Consider the following 12641-nt stretch of genomic DNA (forward strand, 5'->3'; position numbering starts at 1 on the left):
TGGGACAGGAAATGAAATAGCCTGTGTGCGTGCCAAACTAGAAATGTTAATTTTTCACAAACATTCTTGCCACTAAATTCTAATATTCTGAGCAGAGCAACAGTCTCACTTGATCAATATGTCATCCTTGATGGATCAATGCCAAATCTTTCTTACCAGAAGTCCTAAAGCACAACACAGTCTGTTTGCTTCCCACAAGCCTATTCAGTAAGCTGTGGAGATGTACAGCTGCTGTTTTCCACTCAGCCTGGCTCAGTTGTTTTCTGTTTCTGTTGCCTTAGATGTTTTGGCATTCCTCACGTGCTTCCCTTCATACTGATTTTTCTTGACCACATTTGGGGAGATATGCAAAGTAGACACTGAAATGTTACTTTCTATAATAATCTACAACCCAGATGGGGTACATGTGGTCCTCCAGGAGTTGCTGAACTGCAACTCTCAGCATTTCTTACCATTAGCTCTGCTTACCAAGATTGCTGAGCATTGAAATTCAGTAACATTTGGTGGGCCATAAGTTCTCTACCTCCCATATACAGCATGTCAGGGGATGTGCAGTTTTTATCTAGGCTGAAGTTGTATTCCCAGCTTCCCTACCCTGTTAATTAACTATAAGGAAAAAATTCTTTTTGTGCTGTCCTTCAGGAGATCTGTAAGCAGGATAAAGAGTTGTTCAACCAACTTCAGATAAGGATCACACTGCTATTTGGCATCCCTTTTCTTTTTCTTTCTTTTTGGCTGCATAATGCAAAACCTATGCCAAGGATCACTGCATGTAGCCTTCCGGTTAATAGTGAACTGCATCTCCTACTATCCTTCACTATTGTTTCATTAATATATAATTTACTCTAGATGTTTTAATTGTATTATGGATGTATAATCATACTTTGTTCACCACTGGGAGCCTTGAAGGTGGTACAGTGGCATGTACTGACCGGGTCATAGTCTGTGTGAAAGCAGAATATATAGCCCTCATTCTGATTTAGCTTTATGTATGTGCCATGTAGCTACTCATATTTGGTTACATGTCTGTATCTAAAACTAGGCTAGAGTGAAGGCAAAATTTCGTGCCTGCTCTCTAGTAGAACTAAGGTAAAAACGGCACCAACATTAATTAGAAGAATGCACACATTCTAACAAGAATGATAAATGGATAGCAGGGGCCTTTTATGAAAATATCTGCAAAACTTCAATTTTGTTAAACATGTCTTTCATATTCAGCTCATCTCTTTTACATTGTTTTGTTTTGTTTTAGGGATGACCTGAATGGCTGAGGTTTTCCTATCTTAATAGCCAGCACAGTTAAAGAAGTGCTGATGGTTTTAATCAGATCAACTGAAGTATTCAACTCGCCTTCCTTTGAGTACAGTCTCTTTTCCCTCCCATTTATATAAACGATACTCATAAATGTATTATCAGTCAGCACAAAGCAGTGGTTGATATTCCAGTGTTGACAGTCCTCACGGATACTGCACCACTAAAAGTTGATGTGCTCCACAGTACCAGAGGATTTTATAGGCTAAGAGAGGTGAGAATTCACAGGTGTGGTTCACACATCTTGCTAAGTCATAATAGATTTGTTGGTTTGGAATGCATGGGAATCTAACTCACTATGGCTTATTCAGCAAACGCTAGTTAAAATAAATTGTGATTTAGTATGATATGAGAACTCAGTAGTATATTTCTTGTAGGAGTGCTGCCCAATCCAAAAGAGCATTCATGGCTGAATTCCACCATAATAGGCCCAACCAGGCAATGTAGCTAGTATAGCAGATACATGTTAAATTATAGAAAATGTACTTACTATCTAATGTATGTATGCAGCTGATATGTGATGCTCATGGATGCCTTGGTGTGTCCTGTATGTTACTTAATGTGATAAATTACTGCGTGCACCATTATATTTTTATGGATTCCTGTGAAATGCTGAAGCTATGCAAGGAGTCAGCTGGGAGGAGAAGGTGCCTTATTTCTTTACACCGCAGCAATCCTGCTAAACACCTCAAGGGTTACCTTCTCATTGGATGATAGCCCAGTAGACTGACTGCAGTGCAGTGACGACCTGCTGTGCATTTTTACTAGTTGGAGAGGCCACATGCATTAGACAACTAGTGATGCTTGCAGGGATTGTCATGCAGCTGTACAAAGTGGAAAAAAATATACCTCTTTGTATTTAACAAGCTGATCCTGACCTGCCTCCCTTAATCCTGGATTTTTGCTTGCCCTTTCCTTAAATTTAGAAATACTTCAACAGAAAAAAACCTGGACTTGTTCAATAGATGTGACTTCAAGAGACTGTCTTTTGCTGCATCCGTAATTCTTTTTCAGGGCTTTATCATCAGACACATCTTGCCAAACCCAAAATGTTAAGAACTCAGAGTAAATGTCAAGAGTCAACAAGTATAAAAATAATATCTAAAAATAGCAAATCACCCCTGAATGTATGCTATATGCCTTTCTCAGCACTGGAGCAGTAAAGCAAGGTGTTGAAAGATGGGTTGATATTCCTATTCAAATACATGTGATATATATTGGGGCTACAAATTCCATTAGCCTTTCCAAAGTTAGCCAAGATTTTGAGGAGTTGTAGCTGCAACTCAACTGCAGTGAGCCAGGTAGGGAAGGCAGATATGAGCTATGTAGTTTCCCCATAGGTTTTATTTCTGTATTTCTCACAGAAAGCAAGCACTTCTAGAACAATGCATTTAAAGAATAACTAAGGGTTGTTGTTGTTTTTTCATTTACAGCATCCCACACTTCTTCTGTAATATTGGGACAGAAAACATGTCAAACAAAGGAAAGGTAAGAAATATTTGGTATCTAGTTATGAATGCTTTGAAAAACACTCAGAAGTGGTGTGTCAGATCTTGCATGAGCACAGAACCTTTCTGCTCTTCATTAAGGCATGTGAGCCTGAAAAACAATTATGACTGCCTTAAAGAGTCTACTGCTAAAACTCCTTCAAGCAGCATCACATTTTTTTTTTTTGCTAGTGCACAAGAGTAGCAGAGAGGTGCTGTGCTCACACAAGAACTAAAGCACTTGTTTGGAATCATTTTCAAAATGTGGATAACCCTAACAGTTGTTGCACAGTGGGTGCAGTGGTCATGCTGAGCTGAAAATTATGGGAATGAGTCCAATATATCAGAGAAGATTGTTCTAGGGCTTGTAACCATAAACAGATAAGCATATGAAGTAGGCAATCAGTCTGATTCCTAAAAGTGCAGTGCTCCTTATGCAGGGCAGGAGTTTGATATCCCATTGGTTTATGAATCCTAATTCTGAATGTTTCTGCTTTCTGATGTATCTAACAAATTTTCTACTGGTGGTGGGTTGTTTCTTTTTAATAAATCCGATCTTGAGCACAGTTAAATTCTTCAGCAGCAAGCATTAGGTCGAAACACAAAATATGTTAGACTTAAACTTGAAATCTCTGCTGTGTTGAATCCTAGGAGCTAGTAGCATAGGGAAGTGGGGGAAACAAGAAATAGAGAGTCACTTTCCAGACTACTCTGTAATACTGTCAGGTTATACTTTTCTCTTCATTAGTGGTATAGAACCAGAGCAATGGTTCCCACTAGTGTGGAAATGGGCAGATAGATGCTTGATTTGTTGAGTCACCAAAGAAGTTGTACATTACCAGAGGATATCCTTGCAAATGAGTGCAGGGTGCTTGAACACAATGCCTTAACAGTGCAGACCAACCTTTCCTGATATGGGATCCTCCAGTTATGGGGCAACTGAAACTCCTAGAAATTTCTGGCTGGGAATGTCTCTTTTGAAGTAGGCTATGAAAACTTACCACAGAGAATTAATATAATGCACAACAAGGATTAAAACAATTGAGGTACCTCCTGCAGTTTTATTAGATCTGGGCATAAGTAGTCAGAAGATGTCAGCACATTCAGAACAGTATTAAAAGGGCAAAAAAAAAAGGATTGGGTAGCAAGCAATGAAGAGAGTCCAACAGAAGTCTCAAAATACACCACATTAAAATACAGTTGTGTTGTTTAGGTAGACACAAGTCAGAGGCAGGGAAGCAGAATCCTGGGTGTCGTAATTGTGTGGAAATGGTTGCATTGCTTCGGAATGCAAGCTTTCTTCAAGCAGTCACCATTATTGCTCATACATTTCTACATTTGAAGCTTCCTTGTGAGAGATAAACTTATACAGTACAAGCAGTTTCATATTCCCTACCATTCCTTAAAAATGGTGCATTTTCAGTGGAAAAGTGCAAACCCTTGAAGGGCTGCAAGTCCTTCTAGCAGAACTCAGTGGTCTCTATCTCCATTTCCTGCCCAGCTACATTTAGTATGTCCATTAGCACTGGGGCTCTGATAAATTCGGCAAGAAGCTGTTCTGGAAATTCCCTGGATCAGAGTCCCTACAAATTCACACATAGCTTGTATTATGTGAGAGGACAGTTAGCTGTTAGGGACGGTTCTTGCTAGGAAGAGTCTTTTTTTGTATCTAGGAAAAAGTCATATTTTCACCTTACTTTCAAAGATAGAAGCCAAGGATACTTATAGAAGAACTGAAAGTGATAAATTATTGACAAAAAAAGTAATAATTGAGTTTTGGGTTCTAAAATCAAAGACCCTAACTATACAGTAAAACTCTCTTACAAGACTCTGTGTGGGACCAAGACATAGTATCATAGATTTTCCCTAGGCTTAATTTTTCTGTCTGCAAAAATAAGAATTCTCTGATCTTTTCCTTGTTTAGGTACCATGTAAGAGTACTGGGGGTAAAATCTTCAGAGTATCATGCCTATGATAGTGGAGACAATAAGCTGCAAAGTTTGACTGGAATGCATAGGTACAGAACAGAACAAGATGCATTCAGACATTAGGGCCTACATTTCTGTTTGTGCTAGTCCAGGTCTACCAGATGAAAATTCTAAAGAGATACTAATGCTATGGAGATTACAGAGTTGTATATCTGAACTTTTGAAAGCTTTGTGTATTCAGTGTTTTAGTGGAAGTCCATGCTGATCTTGGGAGTTTTTCCAAGCACCTGAGCAAAAGCTCATTTTGGGGCAATGTATCCATATCTGAAAATGCATAAAATTGTAGCATTAAAACTAAGATTTGAGAACTGCAGCTGAGGTCATGCAGATAGCGTCCCAGTTAATTGATTTATAGTGCACCAAATGTCGCCATATGTCTTTCCTCAGATCACACTTCTTTTCCTTCTGTTACACTGTAAGTCTTAAAAGTGATTGTGTGACAAAAATCGTGATTATGTATTTTGTTTTATGTCCAGCCTAAGTACTAACAATAATGAGGAATGCCATATGCAGTGTCATTGGATCACCAGTGGTAATCTTCCTGCATTACAGTTACTATTTAATTATTTCTTTAGTATGTACTCTTATTTTGAAAAGCTGAATGTTCCCTTGCCATACCAGAAGGCGCTGACACAGCTTGTCAAATAATGAAAAAGATTGCTTTCTGGCAATATTCACAATTTTGAGAACCTTTTGGTTTCCTCTTGTTGCAAAAATGTACTACCTTCTATCAGACATACCAAGTTTTGATAAGTAGAAAGTTGTTATTTGAGGGTGTATTCAAGTGCCAAATCCTTTGCCATACGTGATTCAGATTTTTTTTTTTACTTAGATTAAGTTTACTTGGTGGGGATGCGACTCACGTACCGCCTGACAGTTGAAAAAGTGCATCCTAGATAACATGAGGTGTTAAAGGAACAATTATATATTACTAGGGTGCTTCTTTTAAAGTACTTGCTGTGCAAGAAAATGTATAAAATCCAGTATAAAATAGGTGCTTGTATAAGTTCTACAGAGAAGGATTGTATTATTTGTTTTGTGTAGTCACATCTGTTAAAGAATGTGGATATGCCTGAAGCATCCTTCCTTCTTGTGACCAGTCTAACTGTATGATGCAGTGGATAGAACCACTGTGCTATAATAGCCTGAAAATTGCACTTGGAACTGTATGCGGGACTTCAAATGTCCAATTTGAAGTTGTTCAGATTGCGTCACTTTCTTATAGGTACGCTCAAGGACATTTGAGACATATCAGTAAATAAAAATAGCACAACACAACTGAAGCTTGTAAGGCTTGGCAAACCCTGTCCCTTAAGACAAGAACAACCTTGAGTATGTGCATAGGAGATCTTAGGAAGATGATTTGCAAGGTTTCCCTATCTGGTTATGTAGAGTATTCTATTAATGCACCCCAGTAAGAGGGAGAGAGTACTTGAGAAATGATTCACCCTAACTCATTTTTGAATCTCTTGACAAATATTGCAGAAAACGGAAGTATAGTAAGTGAAGGGAAATTACAGTGTGAAAGAAAGATGGCGGTGTATCAGAGTTGGGGTTCTGCTCTTTTTGTGGTGGTCCTAGAAGAGGTGAAGATGTACAGGCATGGCACAAGCATTGTGTAAGGATTGCCTATTCTAAAACATCATCAGACTCATAAGCAGGGTCACAAAGATATCTGATTTATTAAAGAATAGTATGCAGGATCACAAAGAAAGCTGAGAATGGAAAAAGCGTGCCAAATGCAAACCAAAAAGCCTCGGTACAAACGAGATCCCTCCCCCCGTAGAATCTTCCCAGGCTCACAATCCCAGGTGCTCCTAACGGCTTCTGATGGTCTGCAGGAAAAGTCCTTGAGCAGAGCACATAACCCAAACACATTCCATTGAAATGAACATAGATACAGAGCTTGGCACAAGGTTTCACAGCAGCTCCCTCCCAACAGAAACGCGCGTCAGCACCATGGCATGTGAAACGTTACGATGTACAGTGCACATTGAAACAGTGAACATGACACTTTGTGTAAGAAGTTGGCATTATGAATAGAAGAATCCAGGACAAAGTAGTTCTTCTATTTATAACTTCAAGGCTCTGGCCATCTGTCAGAAAGCCAGGGTGACTCACAGATGTCAAGGAAGGGATATGGGGAAGGAGAATCTATTTTAATTATATGACTGAGATTTCAATTGGAGCCTGTTATTCAGATCCTTTAAGGTTTTTCCAATGTCATATCTATGTTTTCTCATAGTCATTTCCACACCATTATTTGCTTCTTCAAATGAGTAGTTCCTAGCCTAAGGCCTGGTACAAACTAGGGAAGTAAAAGAATTGTGATACAGACAAATGTGGAGCATGGTAGTTCCCATAAATGTGAAAGCTGGAAGTTTCAACACAGTCACAGAAATCAAAATCAGCTGTACCCTTTGACTGTCCCATTTGTATGTGTTTCTAAGTATATATGCAGCCAAGTATTTGCCACAGCTGTTTGTTTGTTTGTTTTGTCAAATTTATCACTGCCCATCTCCCCCTCAAGGAGATGGGCGATGGAGAAGAAATTGTATGTGCCAAAGTATCATTTATCATTCTACGTGTACCTTTATCATCCTACAGAAAGGATTCTAAGAGAGGCTGCATCTAGTGAGAAGCGGTTGGGAAACTGTGGAAACCACAGTTTCTTCCTGAAAATAGATCTGCTACAGATTTTATTGTGATTTGGAGCAGGGAAGGGCTGAGTAACACTGAACCTCTGATACCTGTGGAGAGAACTGCTCCATCCTTCCTTTCAGATCATGTGATGGAACATCAGTGGCCCACATGAGGCAAACAACTTTGCCACTGATCTGCATTGCTATTTCATGCATTATTCTACATTAACCTCTACCTAACTCTCCCAATGGGAAAATACAAAATGCTAGATTCTCTTTTGCAGGAATACCCCTGATAGATAACTTACTTACCATGACACTTATCGTGAATGTACATGAATGTTCAGGATTGGGGGTGGGGAATGCCACAGCTCTGAAATGCTTGCCTAGATTGAGCTTTGTAAAATCTTAAGAATATCTGTTGGATCATATGAGCTAACTACTTTAGCTATTACTCCAATGCAGCTTAAATATGTCTACTATAAGTCCATATAACTTTAGATTTTAGTGAAATTCCTAAGAGGAAGGAACTCAACAGTTCCTGGAGCTACCAGCTACATGCTGTCTTATTGTCATATTATCACAGGAAATTATAGTTCCATTCTATGGTGCACTGGTTAGACCTGGCCTGCACTGGAATACTATGTCCAGTTCTGGTTACCAAAATACAAGAAGGACATTGAGAAACTAGAAAGAGCGCAGAGAAGAGTGACAAAGATGGCTAAATCCTACAAAGAGTCGTTAGAGAAACTGGTTATTTTTAGCTGAACAAGAGAAGGCTGAGGAGAGATGTTTACTAACTCCTCAGTCCTATTAAATATTGTAGCTCGGGTTAGTTTGGGGAGAAAGTGGTAGAATAGGTGTTCTGATAATTCTGGGAGAAAGAAATTTAGGGTTTTATGTTTATGCTTTCAAGTCTTCAAATACTTGAAAGGCTTTCATAAGGAAGAAGATGTGGATTTATTCTCCGTAGATCCTGAGGGTAGGACAAGACCCAACAGGTAGAAGCTTTACAGAGGGAGATCCAAACTTGAAATGAGGGGCTTCCTGACCGTGAGAGCTATTAAGCAATGGAACAGCCTGCTTCCTGAAATCATGGGTGTTCCATCACTGGAGGTTTTCAAGCAAGGGTTCAAAAGTCATTTGTCTGGGATGGTCTGAGGATTGTATCTTTGGGCAGGGGATTGAACTAGTAGATCTCTAAGGTCTCTTTCAAGACTGTGATTCTGTGATTATTGTACATTGTATAGATGACATGTTTCGTGATTAACAATTTGATTTTTCTCTTCTTTTTTCTAGGCTGGAAGATATAGGGGTTCAGTGAGGGATCACCCAAACTTTAATGCCAACCAGGATGCAGAGGCACTGTATAATGCTATGAAGGGATTTGGTACGTCTTCAATGTTTTCTCCGGTCATTCTGAATTAAAACTTGTTGTGGTTTTCATATACATCTGGCATTTTAAGATGTTCTATTCATGTGTTTTAAAAGATCAATAGTGGTTATTTTAGGCACGAAGCCAACTGGGTGACTTTGGGTGACTCTCTCTCAGCCTTAGGAAATCAATTCCAAAAATGTTGCCTAGAAAACTGCAGGGACTTGTTCAGACAGCCTCCAGGAGTCAAAAATAACTTGACGGTACCCCTCCTCCCTAAAAAAAAATCCAATAAGAGCATTTCATGGCAATGACCTCAACAGTGCATTTTCTTTCTCTATGGAAATTGTATGCAAGAATGGTGAGAAGGAAGGATAGATAGTCATGCTTTCTACTTTTGGCATATATATTTTGCACCTGATCAGCTTTGAGGGAGATAGAACAACACTGACACAATGATGGCCAACCTTTTTGACAAGGGTCTTGCTCATGACATGTCTTCTTCTGTCCATGAGTTTATTTTGCTTAGTCAGGGAGCAATACAGACAATTGGTAGAACTGATTCAGCAGCAGACCTACAAACTAGAGCTGTCCCTACTTTGGAAGTCATCCAGAAAAATGTTTCAAATCTTGCACAAGGTCAAGCTAGCACTTTTATGCTATTTTATAAGCCGCTTGCCTGAAAAATAAGTTGTAACTCTTTTAAGGAATTCACTTATTAAAGTTACTATGACTCTTAAAGCAGTCACAGACTTTTTTCAAGCTTGCTTGCAACCCTGAAAAACAACAGATTGATTTAATGAATAGCAGAGATGTGCTGGGCTTAAAAAGGTCCACAGTACTTTTTCCAAATATTTTTCAAAGTATGTACAACTCTTATTCTTGTCCAAACTCTTCATTCCTTTGTTAAATAAAGTATTTGGAACACAACAGGGATTTTGCTACTTTAAAAAAAAAAGTCCTATTAAATATTGTAGCTCAGATTAGTTTGGGGAGAAAGTGGTAGAATAGGTGTTCTGATAATTCTGGGAGAAAGAAATTTAGGATTTTATGTTTATGCTGATGTGCCAACCAGGTAAGAATTTCAAGGTGAAACTGTTCAAAATAGCAAAATAGTTCCTCCTGCTAAAGGGCAAGAGGGAGAATACACAAGAATTGCCTCTAAGGTCCCTATCCCACATTACACTGAGCTACTTTCTTTTTCTCTCATTTTCCATGGAGTGGAATAGGGAATATTTTACCCTCCCAACTGAGCATGGATGTCAATGTGCTTCCTGTTTTCTCAGTTCCAGTTCAAATGGAACTCTTACCTGGATTTTTCACAGCAGAGTCTAATATGTGTTATATAACTTTGCTGTCAGTTTTGAGTATCTTGCTACCTTAAAATAACTGAGGCATTTTTCTTCTGCAGGCAGTGACAAAGAAGCAATACTAGATCTCATAACATCCAGGAGCAATAAACAAAGAATTGAGATCTGCCAAGCATACAAGGCTCTCTATGGAAAGGTCAGTCTCAGAATGAATGGGGAAACGGGGAAAAAAGAATGTATATAAGACTTGCAATTTCATCTTTGATTACTGGATTATGAATCGCAGACTTTCATTCGTCCAGATATCCTGACCCCTCCCATGTCTCAGAGGCGTTTTATATGGTGGTATAGATGTGGATATGCTTCATTACTGTCTTCCTCTATGTTATGTAGATCTGATTCTTAAGGCTTTTTTCCACAGTCATGATATACCAGTGGTCAGAATGACTTCTTACCTCCTCCTCCCCAACTACAGCAGAGTTGTGCTGTGCAACGTAAATGACCTGGATCAACTAAGGAACCAAGGATATACTTGAAACAGAATTTTAGGATCTTTAGTCATGATGCAGAATTGCCAGTGGTGAGCACATCTTTTAATCTGGCAGCTGCCCCCATATTCCAAGGGGGAGACCTCCTCCCATCCCTCAAATCTATTTGTGCAGGATACACATACACCTATAAGACTCTGCCTTGTTGAAGAATAGGAGGAAGTAGGTCATGAGTCCTACATGTATGAGTGAGTGTCCCAAACATATGTATTGTACAAACAGGGTAGAAACAATTCGTAATTGAAAATTCCTTGCTTTGAGCTACCGCTTCTTTGAATCTCTGGAACTCAGGAGATTGGGTGGGTTCTGTCTCACTTTACACTAAATGTCTTCAAACAGATGTAAACAGAAGAAAGCTTGTTGTTCTATTGTGTCATGCGCTGCCTACTACTGAGTAAAACACAGACACTAATTCAGGGAAAATCAGGTTCTGGTTTATTTCAGCATAGTGCATAGCTAGAAAAAGCTGAGAGTGAAGGGAGCGCGCCGGTGCGGGGTTTAAATAGCCCGCGCCGGTCAGCGCCCCCCCACCTTGGGTTGTGTCATCCCCCCAAGTCCTGTATGCTTCGTTGCCAGTAGGTGAGGGGTTGCGGGGCCCCTGCTGGTGCCCTGGGCTTCGCTCATAATCGTTTTCTTCCTCCGGCCGGTGATTGTTGTCAGCTGGGCGATATCCGTTGCGTCCCTGCTGACAGCTTCAGGTGTGCCTCGTGATCCTGTCTTTGTCGCTCTTTCTTCCCCCTTTGTGTTCTAATGACTGGTTCTTCCGCCCGGGGTCGTTCCCTTCTCCTCGGGGTCTGTGTCTGTTGTTGTGCGTGCTTTGCTTATCTTTAAATCCCTTACTCTTGCTTCCGAGGTATTGTCATGTGTGCCGTTGTGCTGATGCATTCAGCTCAACGGTGCTCATGACATATTGGTTGTCAGAACTGGGGATGAAGTAGAAAACAAGATTGGTCTCTCTACTGCTGAATCTTCTGGTTTATTCAGAGAATTTAAGGGGAGTGAGAAGAGTTGTGGCAGCCACAAATGATGGATGACTAATGTAAGAAATTGTTGACCATTCTCAGACCATTTAATCTCATAACGGTTCTTTCACACGTGTGAAAATAATATGTGTTCTTAACAGTGGTATTCATGTAGATTAGATTTTAATTTAAAAACAATCTGTTTCTTTGCTTCCTATCTAGGGAGATGCTAGTCGTTAATTTAGCAACATAAAGTTTATCTGTCTCTGCCTCCAGTATTGGATTCAGTTTTTAATTGATCTTAAGATTTTATATTTTTTGCAGTGAGCGGTCTTCTAACAAACTGAGCCAAGCAAATTGGTTTTATTTCCTCACCTTTTCTTCCATTTCATTAGGACCTGATTGCAGACTTGAAATATGAATTGACTGGAAAATTTGAACAACTGATTGTGGGTCTAATGAGGCCCTTGGAATACTTTGATGCCAAGGAAATCAAAGATGCTCTAAAGGTAAAGAAAGAGTTTAATTATGGTTGTCGTTGCTTCTGGAGCACATGACAGTACTAGTCTCTTCACTATACTTTTAAAGTACATTTTTCTTTTGGAGAGCATTTAGTTTTCCATCTTTTTAAGTAGCAGTGTGTTGCATCTGATACAGATAGTTATATTCTTTATTCCTAGGGGATTGGGACTGATGAGAAGAGCCTGATTGAGATCCTGGCATCTCGGACTAATCAGCAGATCTGTGCTCTGGTGGAGGCTTACAAAGATGGTGATTACTGCAAGAGCTTTTTATTGAGTTGGCTCCAGCTACTATTAATCCATGGTTGTTAATGTTGCAGTAGGATGTATAGGATCACGCTGGAGAGATTATCACTGAGATGAAGTTAATTATTTTGATGTCTTCTCTCAGTCTCTAATGGGCATCTTATCTTGAATTTCCTGGAGTAGATTACAAAATTAAAGATATTCAAAAGTATACTACATGTATGCTAACAATAACAAGTTTTAGCTTTACT

At 39.4% G+C, this 12641-nt stretch overlaps 1 protein-coding gene across 2 annotated transcripts in view; it reads left to right on the plus strand.

The window, feature by feature from the left end:
- ANXA6 (annexin A6) overlaps positions 1–12641 on the plus strand; it is a 45205-nt gene that overhangs the window by 2945 nt on the left and 29619 nt on the right. For both annotated transcript variants that reach the window (XM_063292181.1, XM_063292182.1), the window contains exons 2-6: positions 2745–2799; positions 8728–8818; positions 10215–10309; positions 12019–12132; positions 12304–12394. In XM_063292181.1, the coding sequence (XP_063148251.1) occupies positions 2782–2799; positions 8728–8818; positions 10215–10309; positions 12019–12132; positions 12304–12394 (409 nt within the window). In that variant the 5' untranslated portion in view covers positions 2745–2781. The remainder of the gene's footprint in view (positions 1–2744; positions 2800–8727; positions 8819–10214; positions 10310–12018; positions 12133–12303; positions 12395–12641) is intronic.

The sequence above is a fragment of the Candoia aspera genome, chromosome 2 (assembly GCF_035149785.1).
Source record: "Candoia aspera isolate rCanAsp1 chromosome 2, rCanAsp1.hap2, whole genome shotgun sequence".
In the NCBI taxonomy this organism is placed as follows: Eukaryota; Metazoa; Chordata; class Lepidosauria; order Squamata; family Boidae; genus Candoia; species Candoia aspera.